The sequence below is a fragment of the Aquila chrysaetos genome, chromosome 11 (genome assembly GCF_900496995.4).
Source record: "Aquila chrysaetos chrysaetos chromosome 11, bAquChr1.4, whole genome shotgun sequence".
Taxonomy (NCBI): Eukaryota; Metazoa; Chordata; class Aves; order Accipitriformes; family Accipitridae; genus Aquila; species Aquila chrysaetos.
Window position 1 is genome coordinate 5355065 of NC_044014.1, and position 22502 is coordinate 5377566.

The 22502-nt window shown below is 48.7% G+C and overlaps 1 protein-coding gene across 1 annotated transcript in view; it reads right to left on the reverse strand.

Moving 5' to 3' along the window:
- Positions 1-22502, reverse strand: part of LOC115348313 (deleted in malignant brain tumors 1 protein-like) — a 105621-nt gene that overhangs the window by 53145 nt on the left and 29974 nt on the right. The window contains exons 18-34 of the mRNA XM_041127391.1: positions 22071-22368; positions 18900-19211; positions 18286-18403; positions 17612-17653; positions 16908-17014; positions 16138-16449; positions 15524-15641; positions 14183-14224; positions 13460-13566; positions 12589-12999; positions 10727-10880; positions 10195-10406; positions 9780-9952; positions 8877-9265; positions 7982-8253; positions 7241-7403; positions 6129-6208 (exon numbers count right to left, since the gene is read on the reverse strand). Of these exons, the coding sequence (XP_040983325.1) occupies positions 6129-6208; positions 7241-7403; positions 7982-8253; positions 8877-9265; positions 9780-9952; positions 10195-10406; positions 10727-10880; positions 12589-12999; positions 13460-13566; positions 14183-14224; positions 15524-15641; positions 16138-16449; positions 16908-17014; positions 17612-17653; positions 18286-18403; positions 18900-19211; positions 22071-22368 (3310 nt within the window). The remainder of the gene's footprint in view (positions 1-6128; positions 6209-7240; positions 7404-7981; positions 8254-8876; positions 9266-9779; positions 9953-10194; positions 10407-10726; positions 10881-12588; positions 13000-13459; positions 13567-14182; positions 14225-15523; positions 15642-16137; positions 16450-16907; positions 17015-17611; positions 17654-18285; positions 18404-18899; positions 19212-22070; positions 22369-22502) is intronic.

Sequence of the window (22502 nt, forward strand, 5' to 3'; positions counted from 1 at the left end):
TTCTGAGCCTGCAACTAGGGATGGCAGGATCCGGCATTTTGGAAAGAAGGCCTGGCTTTGCCACATTAATATTGTCATCCTCCCCGCCACCTCTTTGCATGGGACACCAGAGCCCTCACATCAGCGTAACTCAATTTTCCTCATATCCCATGCAAAAAAAGCTCTGCTCGAATCCAGGCTTAGCAATGGAAGATGGTGGCAACTAATGCCAAATGCTTCAGAAACACCTCAACATCACTAGCCGAACCTGTGTATAAACCTTTGTAACCAGGTAACTTCAGCAAACGAGGAGCCCTCAAGTTGGGGTCCTTCTGTGGTAGCAACTGGTCGGGCACAGAAGAAAAGTCAGTCTTTGTACGGAGTGCCTAATTTTACTCAGCGCCTAAATTAAAGAGCGATAAGCAGAAGTTATGAGGGAGATAAGGCAAGATGTTACAAGATCTTGACATGTACCAGGAATTTATCTGCATGGTTTTCAAGGAGCGGGGATGAGCGGGAGAGAAAAGAAAAAAGAAAGAAAAAAAATTCATATGAGACCTCTACTAAAACCATAGGAGGCTTCATCCCCTTCCCGGTAGATGAGTTTTTTTGCAACCTCTGAAGCTACCAGGTAACACTCACCTGACTGCAACTGTTCAAAAACCACATTTCATCTATTCTAGTCACTCACACACCCACAGAAAACTTCCTTAGACTCAACAGGTTTGCATGACTATGTCTGAGGACAAAATACAGCTCTCACAGTCTTCATACAGAAAGAGGAGGAAAGACAGAATCCATCTCTCTGAAACTATAGTTACTGAAAACTGAATAAAAAAGAACCCCAAAATGAAGATGACAGTCGTTCAAACTTGGCAGGCTTTTTAGAACAGCAGCAGTCCAATTAATTTCTACATTACAGCCTGTGATTAATTCACTTATTTCAGAAAGAAGAAGGAAAAAATCTGCTTGGATGGGCACCAAGTGATTCAGGGCAAAAGAGGTGATCTGAGTGTTATTCTAGGAAATGAAAACAAATCTCACTCCCGCCGACCCAGCTAGGTCACTGATGAGTTTCCTCAGCTAGGCATGATTTTGTTAAAATATGCTTTTTTGTGTCATAGTTCTTGAGCCGGAGATAGAAAATCTAAAATACACAAGCTGCTGTGAGAATTTTAACATCTCCTTAGTTTTTCCCAGCTAAATATGAAAAAACTGCCAAACAAATAAAAATTAAATTAAAAAAACCATGAAAAAAACCCTACTAAAATAAAGAAAACCAAATAAATAAGGAAAACCTCTTCTCCTTGTAACATAAGGCTTTTAACAGAAATTGTGCAAAAAATTCTGCTTGGATTCAGGGATGCTGGACAACAAAGGACTGCAACTCTTTTTTACCTTGAACTTGTCACAAACAAAGGGCAGTGGTGGGTCAGTCTCAAGAAATGCATTTGCTGTTTCTTCTGAGTTTATAAGTGTGGTGGACAATTCAGCAACCCAGCTGCAGTGGCAGTCTGCCTGATTTCCCATTCAATTCTAGTACAATCCTGTTAAAAAAGCTTGCCTGTGGTTGGTGAGTCTGGTGGAGCTATTAAAAAAATTAAAATTATCAGTCAAGTGAAAGTGATCCCCAGAGTATATTCATTTAGTTATTTAGTTGGAATTTGGTGCAAGCGTTCAGTCTCAGGTGTTGAAGGACACCTAAGTCAGAACTGTGAGCTGAAGGTTATGCTTAGCTGCTTAATTCAGCTTGAAGGCAATGAATATCTGTGGGCTTCTATGGCAAGGCATGGGGAGAAAGTAATGAAAACAAGAAAAATTGTGTTTCTTACCCATACCCTGCAAACCCAAATTAGCTTTTTTTAGTCTCAGTCTACATGGGGGTTTGTTATTAACAACTGAAAAATGAATCTACTTGCTAGCTATGAGATACAGAAATAAAATGATGTTTATTTATACCCTGTTCTAACTATTTTTATAGTATGTTCCTAGGAAGGACTACAGAGTTGAATTATCTGCTTCATACTCCAAAGTTAGAATAGAAAGATAAACAGAATACCAAAGCACAGGAAATTTAGCATACAAACAAGTAAACAAGGACTTTGTTTCTGAGCTTTGCTTTAACCCCAGTGCTGGCCAAATAGGTTGCGTGGTAACACTGGGAACAGCATAATGGCAGGAACCCACAGAGTCTGTACAATATTTTTACCGAAAAAGGCGTATGTATTGGAAACCAAATTGCTATGGATCCATTGTCTTTCCATGAAAAAAACCTTCTCAAGTGCCCCTTCAGGAGAGTTGTTCAGGAATCTGCTGTTTCTTTGGAGTTATGAATACTTGCAGCCACATGGTCTGGATATACGTGGTGTAATTCAGTCATTATCCTCTCCCAACACAGCTCACACTACACAGGTTGACATTTGTAAGGTATTTTAGCATGATGTTGTGAACAACGTGTTTAGTTGGTGCTGAGACTGTTGGTTGAGTACATACTACTGAGTGAAGAAGTACATACTACATGGTTGAGTAGTGACAGACACACTAGGAAGAAATTAAATAGCTTAATACCGAAGTCAGTTATTTAAAGCAAAAACCTGCCAAGTGATGGTCGGTGTGTTCTTCTCTGAGGGTGGAGGGGGTGACAACAACAAGCCTAAGTGCAGCCTCCAGAAAGCTCATTTAAAAAGAGCAAAGGCGGTGGCCTCCACGCGCTCCTGGTTCCTGACATCCTTGTGTTTGCAGGCACCAGGCTTCACTATGGGGTTGGCATAGCACTGATCCCACACAAAATGAATAAACAAAAAAACAAACCAAAAGGCTAAATAAACAATTTTCACTCACGTTTTGGCTTTAATTCTCTGTATTTTCAACTAGGACTTGAAAGGCAAAATCCCAGATTTTGCTTTTCATGTTTTCATGCACCAATGGTAAATGTTTATGTGGGATTCAGCTGTTTGTATTTTCAGCATATTTCAGCCTGATTTATGAATGTGAACAACACACTGTGAAAGGCTGGGTAAGTCCTGAGAAGGCAAACTCCTCACAACCACAAAGCATACCACCATGGGAAAGAAAAAAAATTAAATAATTTTATTGTGATCAGCAACCAAAAGTATTAAAAATTGAACAAAACTCTTTCTTCTGGGATGCAGATGTGAAATGTCTTTCAACATTTAAATGACACTTTGGTAAGACCTGAAATGTGTCCTGGCTGAGATTCAATCTCCTGGATGAGATTTACGGTTTTGCCTGGTATAGGATGTATGTCAATGGGAAGGCTTCCAATTGATATGACAAGCCTTTAGATCAGATTGTGTGATTCAGCCTTAATTATTGCAAACAAAACACCTGCAACAGGTCAGTATCTTTTGAATTTGGATTTATTTAATCTAGAAAAGTGAAAACTCAATGGAAAAAACATCAATCTTCAACTAGTAAAATGCACCTAAAGAGAAAGGGGAGAAAATTACTCCCCATGGCCAGGAGGGACAGGGCAAGAACTAATGGGTTTGACCAGCAACAGTGAAAATTGAGGATAGACATTGTGAAAAGCCTTGTCAATGGTGATGCTAATTTCAATAGTGAGTCTCTAAGCACAAGAAGACATTGCCTAGGCAAGTTAGGGAAATGTCTGGTGGGAAGATGTTGGGCTGAGGTGGTGGTGGTGAGGGTGCAGAGGGAAGATCTGGCTGATGTGCTTTTTATGTTCTGGGCGAGCAGCAGTGCCCATGGCCGAGGAGGAGGTGGCAGACGTGTGGCTGGCACAGACGATGGAGGCAGCAGCAGGGACCTAGCAGCTCTGTGGGAAACAGGCTGTGGTGTTCATGGGGACAAGTGCCACAATGTGGAGCAAGAAGGAGACCAGGGCTATAGCAGGGATCTCAGGAGCAGGAGGTGTGCGTCATGAGATAACAGAAATCACAGGAGAGAAAAGAGCAACGGTAGTTGCACTAAAATGGTTGGGGAACTTTTTCTAGACCTCTCAAGGCACGATGATTTCTGTGCTCTGTTGCTTCTCAGATTTGCAAATATGTCTATCATCAAGGAGGAGCAAAGGAGTCCTTCATGGCCTTCCCTGCGAGGTTTGGACATTTGTTTTACCTTTGCTGCTAGATTTTATTTTTTACCTACCCTTTGCAGTTTAACTCTATTAAAATGCCTTGCTGTAGCCTCACACGCAGAGGTGTGCCCAACACTCATACAAAACAGAGGTACCTCACACCTCTTCACAGCACTATGTAGAAGTGTTTCAAAAACATGGTCCCTCTCTGGAAGGAAACAGGAGACCTGGTTACCCGGGACATGCAGAAGGCTGAGGTACTCAATAACTTTTTTGCCTCAGTCTTCACCAGCAAGTGTTCCAGCCGCACCGCCCAAGTCACAGAAGGCAAAGGCAGGGACTGGGAGAATGAAGAACCACCCACTGTAGGAGAAGATCAGGTTCAAGACCATCTAAGGAACCTGAAGGTGCACAAGTCCATGGGACCTCACAAGATGCATCTGCAGGTCCTGAAGCAACTGGCGGATGAAGTGGCTAAGCCACTATCTGTCATATTTGAGAAGTCGTGGCAGCCTGGTGAAGTCCCCAGTGACTGGAAAAGGGGAAACATAACCCCCATTTTAAAAAAGGGTAAAAAGGAAGACGCAGGGAACTACAGGCCATTCAGTCTCACCTCTGTGTCTGGCAAGATCATGGAGTAGAACCTCCTGGAAACTATGCTAGGGCACATGGAAAATAAGGAGGTGATTGGTGACAGCCAACATGGCTTCGCTAAGGGCAAATCATGCCTGACAAATTTGGTGGCCTTCTATGACGGGGTTACAGCGTTGGTGGATAAGGGAAGAGCAACTGACATCACCTACCTGGAGTTCTGCGAAGCATTGGACACTGTCCCACTTGACATCCTTGTCTCTACATTGGAGAGACATGGATCTGACGGATGGACCACTTGGTGGAGAAGGAATGGCTGGACACTCAAAGAGTTGCAGTCAATGGGTTGATGTCCAGGTGGACAGCAGTGATGAGTGGCGTTCCTCAGGGGTCGGTATTGGGACCAGCGCTAATTAACATTTTTGTTGGCAACATGGACAGTGAGATTGAGTGCACCCTCAGCAAGTTTGCCAACGACACCAAGCTGTGTGGTGCGGTCGACACGCTGCTGGGGAGGGATGCCATCCAGAGGGACCTGGACAGGCTTGAGAGGTGGGACTGTGCCAACCTCATGAAGTTCAACAAGGCCAAGTGCGACATCCTGCACGTGGGTCAGGGCAACCCCAAGCACAAATACAGGCTGGGCGATGAGTGGATTGAGAGCAGCCCTGCGGAGAAGGACTTGGGGTTATTAGTGGATGAAAAACTGAATATGACCTGGCAATGTGTGCTCACAGCCCAGAAAGCCAACCGTATCCTGGGCTGCATCAAGAGAAGTGTGACCAGCAGGTCGAGGGAGGGGATTCTGCCCCTCTACTCCACTCTGGTGAGACCCCACCTGCAGTACTGCCTTCAGCTCTGGGTCCCCAGCATTAGAAGGACATGGACCTGTTGGAGCGAGTCCAGAGGAGGACCAAGAAGATGATCAGGGGGCTGGAGCACCTCTCCTATGGAGACAGGCTGAGAGAGTTGGGGTTGTTCAGCCTGGAGAAGAGAAGGCTCCGGGGAGACCTTAGAGCAGCCTGCCAGTGCCTAAAGGGGGGCTACAAGAGAGATGGGGAGGGACTTTTTACAAAGGCCTGTAGTGATAGGACAAGGGGTAATGGCTTTACACTGAAAGAAGGCAGATTTAGGTTAGATGTAAGGAAGAAGTTCTTCCCTGTGAGGATGGTGAGGCACTGGGACAGGTTGCCCAGAGAAGCTGTGGCTGCCCCATCCCTGGCAGTGTTCAAGGCCAGGTTGGACGGGGCTTGGAGCAACCTGGTCTGGTGGAAGGTGTCCCTGCCCATGGCAGGGGAGTTGGAACTAGGTGATCTTTAAGGACCCTTCCAACCCAAACCATCCTATGATTCTAGAATACAACCAATGAGCAGAAAGTCAAATACTGGAGGGAAAGCTTTCTCTCCAATAACATGGAGAAACACACTCCCTGTAAGAGGACAGTTATTCCTCGCTGACATGTAGGGGAAACTCTTATCACCTTTCCTGAAGTCCTCACCTTTGGTGATGCTGTGAGAATAGCGGTGGATGTGGGGCCTGCTTGGATGGGAGAGGATGCTCAGGGAGTTAATCAGCCATCTGCTTCGGAGGGAACACAGGAGTGGGGGAAATGCAGATAGGCAGGTCCTTAGAAGTCCCCTGAACAATGTGGGTCATTTTGCTTTTGTGTGTGACACACAGGAGAAAGTAATAGAAACCAAAAGAAAAGGCATTTCTGAACCAAGAGTCAGCAATCTGGCTTCCTAGGGCCAGATATATTCTGTAAATTTCTGCATATGCAGAAAGAAAAAGAATTGGCTCATTCCCTTTGAAACCCACATTAAGATATTTAGAAATTTCCTATGTAGTATTTCAGAAACAGGGGCTCAGTCCATCGCTTGGCGAATTTTTAATCCAACAGACCACACTCTTCAACACAGTAAAACATTCATTTGTATTTTAGTCACAGAGACATTAATTTGAAAGGCAAAATAAAATTATTGCTTTGTAAACATTCCTCCCTTTGATTTTAAATTACACTGCTCACATAGGAGATCACTTTTGCTTGGAAATCTCTGCATTTTATAAGTAAGCATAGATCCATTATTGTTTCAATGAGAAAATTAGCATTAAAAGCAATGCTCAAAATAATTAGAATATTGTATAGCCACAACTCCAAATGCCATGGCAAGATCAATTTTTACATTTCCTTTCCAGACGTTACCTATTACGTCTCCCCAAATTAAATCTTCCTCCCTTTTAATAAACCTTGAAATATTTATTGATACCTCACTCATATTTTCTCTCCAGCTCACAAAATTTCAAGGCATCGGATAAATGGTCTTAGAAGGATGTGAGAAGAGAATTAAAAAGGAGAAAAACAATAAAATGATTGTACCAAACAACTTGTGACATGAGTGTTGGAATTATTTTTTAATCATTTAAGAGGTGTTAGGATTACGAAGTTATTCTAAAGCATTGTGACAGGCTAGGATTCATTGTAGGTAAAGATATCACAGCTTCTTACAAATGCCACATATGTGACTGTCGTCAATGAAGCATTTTGTTGGCTCGTAATGTGTGACGTTCCCCTGTAGTCATTTAGTGGACGATGCTGACTTTTGATCTCACATCACCCCATGCGAAAGCGGTTTCTTCAGTGCAGTTCTTGCAAGAAAACCGGCAAGAACAAAAACGACAACTGCCAGGACGGCGACAACAGCAATGACCGGCGCGAGGGGATTATCAGCAGCAGCGGGAACCGCCTGGGGACGAGGCTCGGAAGAGTCCAGCCCTGTGAGTAGAGGCAGAGGGGGTTTGATCTCAGTATATTAAAGATCAGAGCACAAAGAGCTGCTGCGTTAAAAGGGATGGATCCCAGATCAGGGTCAGAAAGAAGGTAGCTTCTTACAAATTCATTGCTTTAAACTATTTGAACAGGCTTTGTATTAGCAGGTATGACAACTTAACTAACTAAGCAAACTTCATAAGCAGAAGACAACTGAGGGAATTAAATGTTTGTCAAGAAGGGTGGGAGTTTGCTCCCAGCTGGCCTTCACGTTACACAAGCAGACTGGAGCTAATTAGTTCGATGGAGTTATAGCACTAAAATAGGTTATATGCTGCCTCTCCTTTGGGATAGGCAAAGCAGTTATACTTTTTATACATGCAGGTGAAAACAGGGGGTTTGCAAGGTGTTGAAAGAAGAAGAGAGTTGTAGACATTTGGGTCAGCCAAACAATCCCTTTCTTTTTATGGCAAAGTTAGTAAAAGCAGATTTCAGTGACAGATGTCAGAAACGCAGAGCTATGGCTTTTCTTGAAGCCCAAAGTAGTCTTAGAGTAAATATGGGAGAAACTTATTTGTCTTTACCGGTATTCCTACTCTGAGCATCCCCTTCTCGAAGCTGAAGTGGTCCGACAACCACCTTCACTTCTTCCTCGGCAGAACTTGTATCTCTCTTGGACCTGTTAATACAGCCCCGGTAGCAGCGGGAGGAATAGTCCCCGAGCCTGCACACCACCAGCTCACACTGCAGGTACACTAACGTATGGCGGCGAATGAACTCAAAGGCATTAAATTTGAACCGAGCAAAGTGGCTGTAGGGGGAGTAGTATGTGGCGTAGGAAGAATCTCTAACACATCTAGGAAGAAACGAAAAAGAGAATTAGTCTTCATGGACACACACATGTACATTTCTGCAAAAATACAACAGATTAAAAGAAAATTATATCATGGCCACGTACTAAGAGCACAATGGGATAAAAATGCAACTTTTATAGCATAGCATAGGCTTTTAAAATATAGACTTATTTAAGTCCTATGAAGCAGCTAGAGCATTGGCAACTCTTTTTTTTTTCTAAGAGAAGGAGACTGTAAGTGGTGAAGAGGGGAGAACAGCCTCTTACTAATGTCTGTGCTGTACAAGGCATAAAAAAATGAGTCTAATGCTTGATCTGGTTTTACTAAAATAAAATAGGACTACAGATTCCTGCTGCCAGTTTTCACTATCTCAACTCATCTACCTCAATCCCACTACTTTGAATTTTGCATATAGGACAAGGATGAAGTAAGTGAAACGAAATGTTAGGAAGATCTAAATGTCATTTCTTATTTCCAGGCTCATACTGTAAAAATAAAAAATTGGACCCCTTGAAACAGTCTGTTGGTAATGAGATCTAAACCAATTCAGACTGGCTCTATTATTTTAATTAAATGCAGAAAGGGTATCACAGCTATGCTTCTAACGACTTGAGAAAGCTCTTACCCATCCTTGATTATATCATAGGCCAGAGTGTTAAAATCATGACGGTCAGGTGATGCCACACATGTGTCCACAAACACAATCAGATTTGGGTCAGAGCTGTGAAGATAAGCTTGAAGGTACAAATCTTGGTTCAAGTCAATGTAGTATGGAGAGTCATGCACTTGCCACAAGAATGATGAGGATTCATAAAAAGTGATGTTCATGTCATATCTTCCAAACTGAATTTCATTCACATCTATGGTATCCTCAGCAACATACATTATTTGCATCCATGTGTTTCGTAGCATTTTGCAACTGATATGTAACTGAATATTCTTTTTCCTCTTGATTATGTACCCAGAAGATGTAACTTTGATCATGTTGGAATAGTTGATTGTATCATTGTTCTCCTGTTTAACATGTAATTTAAAATGAGGAATTGCATTTTTGTCACGTTCCATGTTCTAAATTTTGATAGAGTAATATGCAATTTAAAAATGTAGATTAGTCTTAAACTCCTTAAGCCAAAAAGCTTGATGTTAGTCTTTTCTGCTCACACATTGTAAATAAACTTGCTGAAGTATGTAATTAAACAGAAGTCAGTGGAGAAAAACTCTGTTAAACCCAAAGCATTGAACATCTGTATAAAACACTAACCATGTAGTACAGTGTCATCCCAAACCTGCCTGGCACTTACAAGACTACATCTACTTTAAATCATGGAAAGTTCATATAACTTCCTCCCATGCTTTCCTCCCTAGAAGCTCGTTTCTATTAAGCATGGGGATTCCCTAAGGCATGGAAAGCTAAAGCACTGAAAACCTTCGGGTCTCGTTGGTTCACTTAGCACTGTGGACCACAACGGCCCTTTCATGATTTTTCAAAGTGGGTCCTGCAATTCAGCGTGCACAACGGTGAGCGTACCTCTCGTATTGTCCCACAGCTGTTGTAGGGAATGTTGAATATAACCTCGCGTGACGTGACTGTCGGTTCACAGTGACTGTCGTTCAGGGTGACCATCTGCGCCGAGTAGCCTTGAGACTGGAGATAGTCTCTGCTCACCACTGCATGCATGTAGTCTGGCAAGCACAGAAGGGCTGGTAGAAGAAGAAGAAACAATATAATAGTGACTTCTGGAATTTGTTAATGATTAAAGGTTGTGATTGAACAAAACGTTGTTTTTTTCTTAATTTAGAAGGTATGCAGTTCACACCAAGCCATCATATTTCACACGCATCATTTTAATTCCCCAATATCTTGAAATACACACAAATATTTATTTTGCAAACAAAAGCAATAAACAGGCTTGCACGTTGAGAAACACCAACCGGGAACTTACTAGTGTTGTGATCTGCTGGAATGGAGGAGTAGTGAGCCTGAAACCCTCTGAAGGTGTATCTGGAATCGCTGTGAAAGCGAACGGTCATCATGTTTGAAGAGGATATGTACGTGGGAAAGGAGCCAGAACAAAGTCTCCCAAGAAGCGGGGAAGAGTGTGGAGGCCCGTCGTAGACTTCAACATAGTCATACTGGCATCTGCGGCTTTGCATCCTGGTGAGCAAATGTCAGCACCTTGTCAGATGTGTTTCAGAAACTCTGATTTAACTGCCTAACACGTGATAAAATCTTTCAGCACTTAAAGTTTTCACAACAGAGGTTTTATTTGTTTTGGATGTAGCTGTAGCAGAAAATTGTGAGCAGAAAATACTACAGTAATCCAGATTTTGTTCTGGTCTTCCAACTGCTGGATGTTATTGAAAGTATCTTTAAAATTGGGAAGGTTGCCTGTTTCAAATAAGCCAATAAGTTTTCAGACTTCTCAAGTAAGTTTTGACTTTGTTATTTGCCCAGGGAATCAATGTTTTACTTACGCGATATCTCTAAATGTGAGCATAACACGGAAATTGTTCTCCACTTGTATTTCCCACATGCAGTCAGCATTGTTTGGATAACTTCCAGGGTAGAAGGGACTCTGCAGCATCCCAGAGGAATTTGAGAATGAGCCACCACAGAAATAAGGTGCTGCTGAAAGAAATGGAAAAGAATTTTCTTACAGTGACCTCTACAAAATTGTACTTGAGCTGTATGAGTCTCACCTGCAGCTGCTGAAAAGCAGGTCTCCCGCTGACTGCAGGTGATATTCTGTATAACCCAAATCAAAACAAATATTTGTTTTTGCTTTAGGTTTACTTTCATGTTGGATTTGGGATTCTCTGTCACATCCATGGTGTCAGACCACCCTCTTCAGGCTGGGCTGGTAACACCTTGACACTTTCTGCTCTGGTCTCTCCTTTCTGCAGTGGAGATCTGATTCTGGGAGGTGTCATGACAGTCAAAATGGAAGTACCTTCCTGAACAAGGAGCATCCCCTTGGTTACTCTGCTGCTTCTCTTTATTCCTCTAAGGACTTTGGAGGATAAATAAGTTGCAAGCCTTCTAGGAAACTCTGTAATTTTATGGTCTCAGACTGAAATAAGCACTCCAGGCTGCTGGGCCAAGTCTTAAATATATCTCGTTTCTCCTATAAGCATAGCTGCAAAAATCTTTCATGTTCCTGCCAGCATGAATGGCATTTAATTCTTATGTTAAACACACAGATAATCCTAAAAGTTTCCCTATATGAAGGTAAGCACAAGCTCTGAACTTAATTCCTACAACATGTGACACGTAAAGACAACACTCCTCCATTTTATGTTCCTGCACAGTGATACCCCCCCACGCAGCAGACTCCTCTCTGCCTCAGGATTTTGGGATTTTAGGGCTATTCCAAGCATGGGAGCATCAGCTGTACCCAGACACTGCCCATTTCTTGGATCAGACTGGATGGGCTCTCAGGCACCTTCACTTTCATACCTTTTTCTACTGTGAATGGTCAAGCTCTAAACCTAAAATCTGCTTTCTAATGCAAAAGTAGCAGGCTGAAGACTATAACAGCTCTAGTAAGCAGAAGAGCAAAAAATTACCCATTGGACACAGCTTCTCCGATAAACAACCTGTGACTCTGAATGCAAATGGAGAACATTTCAATTAAACCAGTATAATTTTGAAAAAGAAGCCACATTTTTTAAGGAAACTCTAAAAGAAGACAAATTAAATTATACGATCGGGGAAGTAGATAAAACACAGATGGAAAATGAAAAAAATTCAGGAGAAAAAATGATTTATGAGTGCTGTATAGAAATCATAACAATAAGGAAACTGTAGCATGCACCCAAAAAATTAACGTCAATAAAATTACACTGTGCACGTAGTCCTGGCATGGTTTGATGTCGTTGTCCTTTAGATCATCAGTTCTGACCAAAGTACATATAGCACCCTGCCAATGGTGATGTGTGTGGTTAAAAAAGAGATTAGAGATTTAGACAACATCTCCTAAGCCTTGACCAAGCTGAAGAGCACAGCGAGGAAATGGCTTGTCCACAGCCAACCAGTATAACTGCAAAATAAGCGTCACTGAGACGCAAGGGGATAGCACAGCCTGTCTAAGAATTATCATGCAAGTTTAAAGTGATATTGCCATGGAAACAAAAATTATATTCAAAAAGCCCAACAGGGAGACAGCCCACAAATAAAAAATTTGAGAAGAGCCAAAGAAGAGCATTACCTGATGGAGGTGTTGGAGTGACTGGAGGAGCTGTGGGTGTGGAGGAAGAAGAGCCTCAGTGAGATGTGTTGCTCAGGAGAAAGGTGCCGGGACACAGGCACGGCCCCACCTCAGGGCATAGGGTACCACGACGGGGATTGTGGCAGGGAGGGGATGGGGACACGGGGGACAAGGCACAGAGGGCCACGAGCTCCCTGGGAGAGCCGGTGGGCTCTGCTGCCCACGCACCTGCGCAGATGACGCCGGCGTCCTCCACGTGCCTGCAGTTGTGCACGCCCCAGCCGTTGTGCCTGCACATCTGGAGGGAGGACTCGTCCCCGCGGCACTGCACGTCGTCCAGAAAGATGTTCCCGGAGCCGAGGCCGAAGCGCGCGTTGCCCGGGGCGGCCGTGGGCTGGCCGCAGCCCAGCTGCCGGCACACCACCTGGGCATCACTCAGGTCCCACAGGTCGTCGCACACCGTCCCCCAGCTGCGGCCGCTGTACACCTCCACGCGGCCCTCACAGCCGTTCCTCCCACCGGAGAGCCGCAGGCGGGCACCTGGGACACGGCACAAGGCACTGGGTTAGGGTCCCGCCAGCCCAGCACCCAAGCTCCCCACCTCCCCGGTTGTTTTGGAGATTTGGCCGCAGCGACCATGAGCTGGGGTGGTGCAGACCTGACGGGACCGGAGAAGGGCAGTGGCTGAGCAAAGACCCTGGGCGTGCAGAAGGCAGATGCACAATGAGCAGGGACCTGCTGGGGGGGTCTACCGGAGGTTCCTGGGGGTCCTGGGGGCTAATTGGGGCGTGGGGGTATTTGCAGAAAACCCCTTTGTACACCCTGAGTGTGGCCCATCGCCTGCGGGGCACCACTCGCGCACCCTGGAGATGTCATGGGCAGAGGGGAGCAGCAGCCCTGCACTGGGCAGGCACAAGCCAGCACGTCCCCCCTCTTCTCCCCTCATGCTGGGCTGGAGCTCTCTGGAAGGCTGGGAATACGGTGGGTGGGCATGAATTACCTGTAGTGTACGTCCATTCAGCAGGAGTGCTTGGAGGTGCAGCTGCAAGGAAGAAGATGGAGTGAATGAAAGGGCAGTGATTGCAGCAGGCTTGTGGCAATGGATGGCTGTGGCAATGGCCATGGCAAAGGCCACGGACATGGAAATGGAAATCAAATGGAAATGGAAATGGAAATAGAAATGGAAATGCAAATGGAAATGCAAATGCAAATGGAAATGCAAATGCAAATGCAAGGCTGGAGTCCTAATGGGGGAAGAGACCCTGGGGCTCTATCCTGGCACTTGGTTATGAACACTCCAGCCTGGCACACTGTGGTCTCCACATCCGCAGCTGTTTTGGTGATTTGGCCACAGTGACCATGTGCTGGTGTGGTGCAGATCTGAAGGGACCCGGTGGAGGGCAGTGGCTGAGCAAAGACCCTGGGCGTGCAGAAGGCAGATGCACAATGAGCAGGGACCTGCTGGGGGGGTCTATCGGAGGTTCCTGGGGGTCCTGGGGGCTGCTTGGGGCATGGGGGTATTTGCAGAAAACCCCTTTGTACACCCTGAGTGTGGCCCATCCCCTGCAGGGCACCACTCGCGCACCCTGGAGATGTCATGGGCAGAGGGGAGCAGCAGCCCTGCACTGGGCAGGCACAAGCCAGCACGTCCCCCCTCCTCTCCTCTCGTGCTGGGCTGGAGCTCACTGCAAGGCTGGGAATACGGTGGGTGGGCATGAATTACCTGTAGTGTACGTCCATCCAGCAGGAGTGCTTGGAGGCATAGCTGCAAGGAAGAAGATGGAGTGAATGAAAGGGCAGTGATTGCAGCAGGCTTGTAGCAATGGCTGGCTGTGGCAACGGATGGCCATGGCCATGGAAATGGACGTGGTCGTGGTCATGATCATGGTCATGGACATGGAAATGGAAATGGACATGGACATGGACATGGGAATGGAAATGGAAATGGAAATGGAAATGGAAATGGAAATGGAAATGGAAGGCAGGAGTCCTAATGGGGGAAGAGACCATGCGGCTCTATCTTGGCACTGAGTTAGAATCCCATCAGTCTTGCACCTGTGGGCCCCACCTTGCTGGCTGTTTTGGAGATTTGGCCACAGTGACCATGAGTTGAAGTAGTGCGGACCTGAAGGGATCTGGGGAGGGCAGTGGCTGAGCAAAGACCTGGGCGTGCAGAAGGCAGATGCACAATGAGCAGGGACCTGCTGGGGGGGTCTATCGAAGGTTCCTGGGAGTCCTGGGGGCTGCTTGGGGGGCATTAGCAGAAAACCCCTTTGTACACCCTGAGTGTGGCCCATCCCCTGCGGGGCACCACTCGCGCACCCTGGAGATGTCATGGGCAGAGGGGAGCAGCAGCCCTGCACTGGGCAGGCGCAGGCCAGCATGTTCCCCCTCCTCTCCTCTCGTGCTGGGCTGGAGCTCACTGCAAGGCTGGGAATACGGTGGGTGGGCATGAATTACCTGTAGTGTACGTCCATCCAGCAGGAGTGCTTGGAGGTGCAGCTGCAAGGAAGAAGATGGAGTGAATGAAAGGGCAGTGATTGCAGCAGGCTTGTGGCAATGGATGGCTGTGGCAATGGCCATGGCAAAGGCCACAGACTTGGAAATGGAAATGGAAATCAAATGCAAATGGAAATGCAAATGGAAATGCAAATGCAAGGCTGGAGTCCTAATGGGGGAAGAGACCCTGGGGCTCTATCTTGGCACTTGCTTATGAACTCTCCAGCCTGGCACACTGTGGTCTCCACCTTGCCGGCTGTTTTGGAGATTTGGCCACAGCGACAATGAGCTGTGGTTGTGCAGATCTGAAGGGACTGGAGAAGGGCAGTGGCTGAGCAAAGACCCTGGGCGTGCAGAAGGCAGATGCACAATGAGCAGGGACCTGCTGGGGGTGTCTACCTGAGGTTTCTGGGGGTCCTGGGGGCTGCCTGGGTGGCATTTGCAGAAAACCCCTTTGTACACCCTGAGTGCGGCCCATCGCCTGCGGGGCACCACTCGCGCACCCTGGAGATGTCATGGGCAGAGGGGAGCAGCAGCCCTGCGCTGGGCAGGCGCAGGCCAGCACGTTCCCCCTCCTCTCCTCTCGTGCTGGGCTGGAGCTCTCTGGAAGGCTGGGAATACGGTGGGTGGGCATGAATTACCTGTAGTGTACGTCCATTCAGCAGGAGTGCTTGGAGGTGCAGCTGCAAGGAAGAAGATGGAGAGAATGAAAGGGCAGTGATTGCAGCAGGCTTGTGGCAATGGATGGCCATGGCCAAGGCAAAGGCCATGGTCATGGCCATGGCCATGGCCATAGAAATGGAAATGGAAATGCAAGGCTGGAGCAGTAATGGGCGCGAGACCGTGGGGCTCTATCCTGTCATTTGCCCTTCAGACATCAGCTTAATGTGTCACCAGTCCTGTCCCATCGTCCCCAATCTGCAATCCTGCAATCCTGCTCTTTGTCCCTGCACTGAGCACCGACTCCTGCGAGCATGGAGAGCCCGCTGTGCCCTCTGCGTGCAAGAATGGGGCTTTTGCATGACACGGGCTTCCAGCAGCAGGCAGCAGAAGCCCCCAACCTCACTGCTCTGCCCTGGCTCTACCGAGGGAGGTAAGATCATCTGCTCCCAGGGGAGGGCACCGAAACCTGCCCGGCGTTTTCTGCAGCAGAGCCGGTGGGCTCTGCTGCCCACGCACCTGCGCAGATGACGCCGGCGTCCTCCACGTGCCTGCAGTTGTGCACGCCCCAGCCGTTGTGCCTGCACATCTGGAGGGAGGACTCGTCCCCGCGGCACTGCACGTCGTCCAGAAAGATGTTCCCGGAGCCGAGGCCGAAGCGCGCGTTGCCCGGGGCGGCCGTGGGCTGGCCGCAGCCCAGCTGCCGGCACACCACCTGGGCATCACTCAGGTCCCACAGGTCGTCGCACACCGTCCCCCAGCTGCGGCCGCTGTACACCTCCACGCGGCCCTCACAGCCGTTCCTCCCACCGGAGAGCCGCAGGCGGGCACCTGGGACACGGCACAAGGCACTGGGTTAGGGTCCCGCCAGCCCAGCACCCAAGCTCCCCACCTCCCCGGTTGTTTTGGAGATTTGGCCGCAGCGACCATGAGCTGGGGTGGTGCAGACCTGAAGGGACCGGAGAAGGGCAGTGGCTGAGCAAAGACCCTGGGCGTGCAGAAGGCAGATGCACAATGAGCAGGGACCTGCTGGGGGGGTCTATCGGAGGTTCCTGGGGGTCCTGGGGGCTGCTTGGGGCATGGGGGTATTTGCAGAAAACCCCTTTGTACACCCTGAGTGTGGCCCATCCCCTGCGGGGCACCACTCGCACCCTGGAGATGTCATGGGCAGAGGGGAGCAGCAGCCCTGCACTGGGCAGGCACAAGCCAGCACGTCCCCCCTCTTCTCCCCTCATGCTGGGCTGGAGCTCTCTGGAAGGCTGGGAATACGGTGGGTGGGCATGAATTACCTGTAGTGTACGTCCATTCAGCAGGAGTGCTTGGAGGTGCAGCTGCAAGGAAGAAGATGGAGTGAATGAAAGGGCAGTGATTGCAGCAGGCTTGTGGCAATGGATGGCTGTGGCAATGGCCATGGCAAAGGCCACGGACATGGAAATGGAAATCAAATGGAAATGGAAATGGAAATAGAAATGGAAATGCAAATGGAAATGCAAATGCAAATGCAAGGCTGGAGTCCTAATGGGGGAAGAGACCCTGGGGCTCTATCCTGGCACTTGGTTATGAACCCTCCAGCCTGGCACACTGTGGTCTCCACCTTGCCAGCTGTTTTGGTGATTTGGCCACAGTGACCATGTGCTGGTGTGGTGCAGATCTGAAGGGACCCGGTGGAGGGCAGTGGCTGAGCAAAGACCCAGGACGTGCAGAAGGCAGATGCACAATGAGCAGGGACCTGCTGGGGGGGTCTATCGGAGGTTCCTGGGGGTCCTGGGGGCTGCTTGGGGCATGGGGGTATTTGCAGAAAACCCCTTTGTACACCCTGAGTGTGGCCCATCCCCTGCAGGGCACCACTCGCGCACCCTGGAGATGTCATGGCAGAGGGGAGCAGCAGCCCTGCACTGGGCAGGCACAAGCCAGCAAGTCCCCCCTCTTCTCCTCTCGTGTTGGGCTGGAGCTCACTGCAAGGCTGGGAATACGGTGGGTGGGCATGAATTACCTGTAGTGTACATCCATCCAGCAGGAGTGCTTGGAGGCGTAGCTGCAAGGAAGAAGATGGAGTGAATGAAAGGGCAGTGATTGCAGCAGGCTTGTAGCAATGGCTGGCTGTGGCAACGGATGGCCATGGCCATGGAAATGGACGTGGTTGTGGTCATGATCATGGTCATGGACATGGAAATGGAAATGGACATGGACATGGACATGGGAATGGAAATGGAAATGGAAATGGAAATGGAAATGGAAATGGAAATGGAAATGGAAATGGAAGGCAGGAGTCCTAACGGGGGAAGAGACCATGCGGCTCTATCTTGGCACTGAGTTAGAATCCCATCAGTCTTGCACCTGTGGGCCCCACCTTGCTGGCTGTTTTGGAGATTTGGCCACAGCGACAATGAGTTGAAGTAGTGCGGACCTGAAGGGATCTGGGGAGGGCAGTGGCTGAGCAAAGACCCAGGGCGTGCAGAAGGCAGATGCACAATGAGCAGGGACCTGCTGGGGGCGTCTATATGAGGTTCCTGGGAGTCCTGGGGGCTGCTTGGGGGGCATTTGCAGAAAACCCCTTTGTACACCCTGAGTGTGGCCCATCGCCTGCGGGGCACCACTCGCGCACCCTGGAGATGTCATGGGCAGAGGGGAGCAGCAGCCCTGCGCTGGGCAGGCGCAGGCCAGCACGTTCCCCCTCCTCTCCTCTCGTGCTGGGCTGGAGCTCTCTGGAAGGCTGGGAATACGGTGGGTGGGCATGAATTACCTGTAGTGTACGTCCATTCAGCAGGAGTGCTTGGAGGTGCAGCTGCAAGGAAGAAGATGGAGTGAATGAAAGGGCAGTGATTGCAGCAGGCTTGTGGCAATGGATGGCCATGGCCAAGGCAAAGGCCATGGTCATGGCCATGGCCATGGCCATAGAAATGGAAATGGAAATGCAAGGCTGGAGCAGTAATGGGCGCGAGACCGTGGGGGTTTATCCTGTCATTTGCCCTCCAGACATCAGCTTAATGTGTCACCAGTCCTGTCCCATCGTCCCCAATCTGCAATCCTGCAATCCTGCTCTTTGTCCCTGCACTGAGCACCGACTCCTGCGAGCATGGAGAGCCCGCTGTGCCCTCTGCGTGCAAGAATGGGGCTTTTGCATGACACGGGCTTCCAGCAGCAGGCAGCAGAAGCCCCCAACCTCACTGCTCTGCCCTGGCTCTACCGAGGGAGGTAAGATCATCTGCTCCCAGGGGAGGGCACCGAAACCTGCCCGGCGTTTTCTGCAGCAGAGCCGGTGGGCTCTGCTGCCCACGCACCTGCGCAGATGACGCCGGCGTCCTCCACGTGCCTGCAGTTGTGCACGCCCCAGCCGTTGTGCCTGCACATCTGGAGGGAGGACTCGTCCCCGCGGCACTGCACGTCGTCCAGAAAGATGTTCCCGGAGCCGAGGCCGAAGCGCGCGTTGCCCGGGGCGGCCGTGGGCTGGCCGCAGCCCAGCTGCCGGCACACCACCTGGGCATCACTCAGGTCCCACAGGTCGTCGCACACCGTCCCCCAGCTGCGGCCGCTGTACACCTCCACGCGGCCCTCACAGCCGTTCCTCCCACCGGAGAGCCGCAGGCGGGCACCTGGGACACGGCACAAGGCACTGGGTTAGGGTCCCGCCAGCCCAGCACCCAAGGTCCCCAGTCGGGGCCCTACAGCAGGGAGCCTGCATGGTTGCTTCAAGGCCAGGGATAGGTCTGGTGGGCGTGAATTACCTGTTGGATATGGCCTGTCTGTGCTGGACACTGCAGCTACGGATGCAAGTGAGAATTTGGTGTCAATGAAAAAGGCTCTGAACTCAGTCTGCGCATGTCATGCACCCCAAAGTAGCCTGCCTTCAAGGAACCCCTGTCCTATGGCACTTCACATCATGCGGACGTCTTTCATTCAATTGAAATGACCATCTTGACTTCTCTGTTTCACACAGCCACCTAACTCCCTGGGCAGGAACCACATGCCCGTGGAGGTCTAACTTGAAGGAAAAAATACTTGATGCAGCAGCTTTCTCTTTTCCAGTTACATCCCAAATCCCAGAGCATGTCTAGGAAATAGCTATGGTACTACCTGTGCCGGAGCTGGAGGGGTAAAGGCAGAATGATCACCTGTTGCAATAGCCCCAGTCGCAGCGAGAGGAAATCCCTCCCCGAACAGTTTCCTTCACCAGCAATGGCTATAGAGGTCCTGGCCTTAAGCCTCACCCCACAGTTTACCACGCTCTGCTTGCACCCTCACTGTGGACTTGGGTGCCAGGAATGGTCTAACTGGAGTGGCCTAAGGGTCGGGGACTCCCTCCAGTGAAATCAGGTCTGGGAAGGGAGATCAGGGCCACCAAGGAGATCAGTGAGTGATGGTGGACAGGGTTACCTGGTGTGCTCTCCTCTGCTCTGCCAGCCGTTGTTGCTGTGGCGGTCGTCTCTGCTAGGGTGGTCGTCTCTGCTGTGGGGGTTATTGGCACTCCGGTGGTCTCTGCTAGGGAGGACGTCTCTGGTAGGGAGGTCATTAGTGCTATGGTGGTTGTCTCCTCTAGGGAGGTCGTTGGTGCTGTGGTGGTCATCTCCGCTAGAGAGGATGTCTCTGTTAGGGAGGTCAGTGATGCTGTGGTGGTGGTCTCTGCTAGGGAGGTTGTCTCTGCTGTGGGGGTCGTTGGCGCTGTGGTGGTTGTCTCCACTAGGGACACCGTCTCCAGTGTGGGATTTGTTAATGCTGTTGTGATCGTCTCCAGTAGGGAGGTTGTCTCCGCTATGGGGGTTGTTGCTGCTGTGATGGTTGTCTCTGCTAGAGAGGTCATTGGTTCTGCGGTGGTTGTCTCTATAGAGGTCATCTCTGCTGTGGAGGCTGTCTCCAGTGTTGAGGCTGTTGGCACTGTGGAGGTCATCGGCACTGTGGTGGTCTTTCCTGTGAATACGGAAGGAAAATGCCACCCACGTGAGGACCATGCTTGGGCAATGGGTACCTCTGTGTGGTAGCTACAAGCCCAGTTCCTCAAGGATGAAGCAAAATCAAGACAAATTACTCTGACGACATACTCCATCTTGACTGGGGTCAATGGAGAGAATGGAAGTGGGCAACAGCTAATTGAAAATTTTTCTTGAAAGTGGTATTTCCAGATGGTGACAGCAGGGAAAGGTACCGATGCGGCATCTGCTCCCAGCCACAGGACAGCACGGTCCAGACGCGGCTGGAGACTGTCCTCTGCAGGCTCCTGCCATGGAGCTGGGAGCTGTAGGGTTGCTGCCAGCAGCAGGGCTTGGACCTGTCCCCATTGCGGACGCCCTTCTGCAGAGGCTCAGGTCATCCCCAGGAGCAGCCCGGGCAGTGGTCCTGGGGTGGTGCTTGGTGCAAGGCCAGGGGTGGATCAGGCCAGCATCAATCACCTGTTGAATACAGCCAGTCTGTTGTAGGCACTGGAGCTACGAATGCAAGCAAGAAATAAATGGCACTTAAAAAGACACTGAACACGGCGCGCATATGGTAATAGAGGTATTGCAGCAAGTTTTGTTGTTTTCTTCTAAGTGCAAAAGAATGACGTAGCTAGCATTTTCTTCTAGCATGAATTCAGCTCTCTAGGCTCTTACTCTTTGAGAAAATGTAGAATACTGCAATAATATAAAACACCTGAATAACTTGTTGTCATCAGCTATGTCTCAGTTCATGATGATCTGTTGTTAATACAGGAGAAAATAACACAAATTAACTACCTTTTCTTAAAAAATAAGGGTAAAGTAAAATCAGAAAACAGCAAGGTGACAGAGTACTCAAAATGGATGGATATTTGTAAAGGAAAAGAATATTAATGGACCTAAGCTTGAAGGAAAACTTGAAAAATACAGAAACAATGCAAAGTGGGTTGTCAGCTATGACAGTTTGGGTTGTGACTGTGAAATTATTATTGCCCATAATGAATGCATTAAGGCTTGCCATAAGGAGAGTTTCACCTAACCCCATTCCTCTGCAATGAACATTGCCTATCAGACATAGCTTTGCCTCTAATTTTGACTTCTTTCCTTATTCTCTTTGTCACTGCTGGGTGGTTAGATGGAATAAGTTCTGCATATTGCAATGCATATCTGATCCTTGGGGTTTTAATTGCTTTGCATGGAATGAGCAAGCACAGTTTGTATACTACCCTAGTGAGAAAAACATGAGTCCATGCTGGCTCTGCAGGGTCAGCAGAGTGAAAAGACAGGGTTGTTGGAAGATCAGACTCTGCTTCCTGAGTACAAGCCTTTTCAGAGGGCGTGTGCCCTTCCACAGGTGGAAAATTCTTCATAATGAAGTAGAAGGAAAGGTTAGATGTATATCTGGTATAGGTTTTCACCATATGTCTTGAATGAATGAAATGTTATCTCAGGAGGGGAATGTCTGCATACCCACATGCCGACACATGTGTATTGAGTGCAATTTATAGCAAAAGTATTTAGAAAAGAAAAATGTGACGGCACCTGAACAGACAACACCAGCATCTTCATAGTGGTCACAGTTGTGCTTCCTCCATCCAGAGTGATTACAATGCGACAAGGAGACCTCATTTCCATTGCACTTCACATTGTCCAGCAGGATCTCGCCTGAGCCTTGCCCAAAGTAAGCGCTGCCTGGAGCTGCAATGGCCTGGCCGCATCCCAGCTGCCTGCACACAACCCGGGCATCGGAAAGGTCCCAGAAATCATCACAAACTGTCCCCAGCCGTCCTTTGTAATAGAGCTCAACGCGACCTTCACATCTGTGCCTTCCGTTCACCAGCTGGAGACGGGTCACTTTGGGGGAGAGGGGATTGAGCACAAACACAGTCAGACACATAAGCTGGAAGTGACCTTAGGAAGTCATCTATCCTGTCCTCTTGGCACATCGATCCTAGTAGGTGCTTGCCTAGCCCT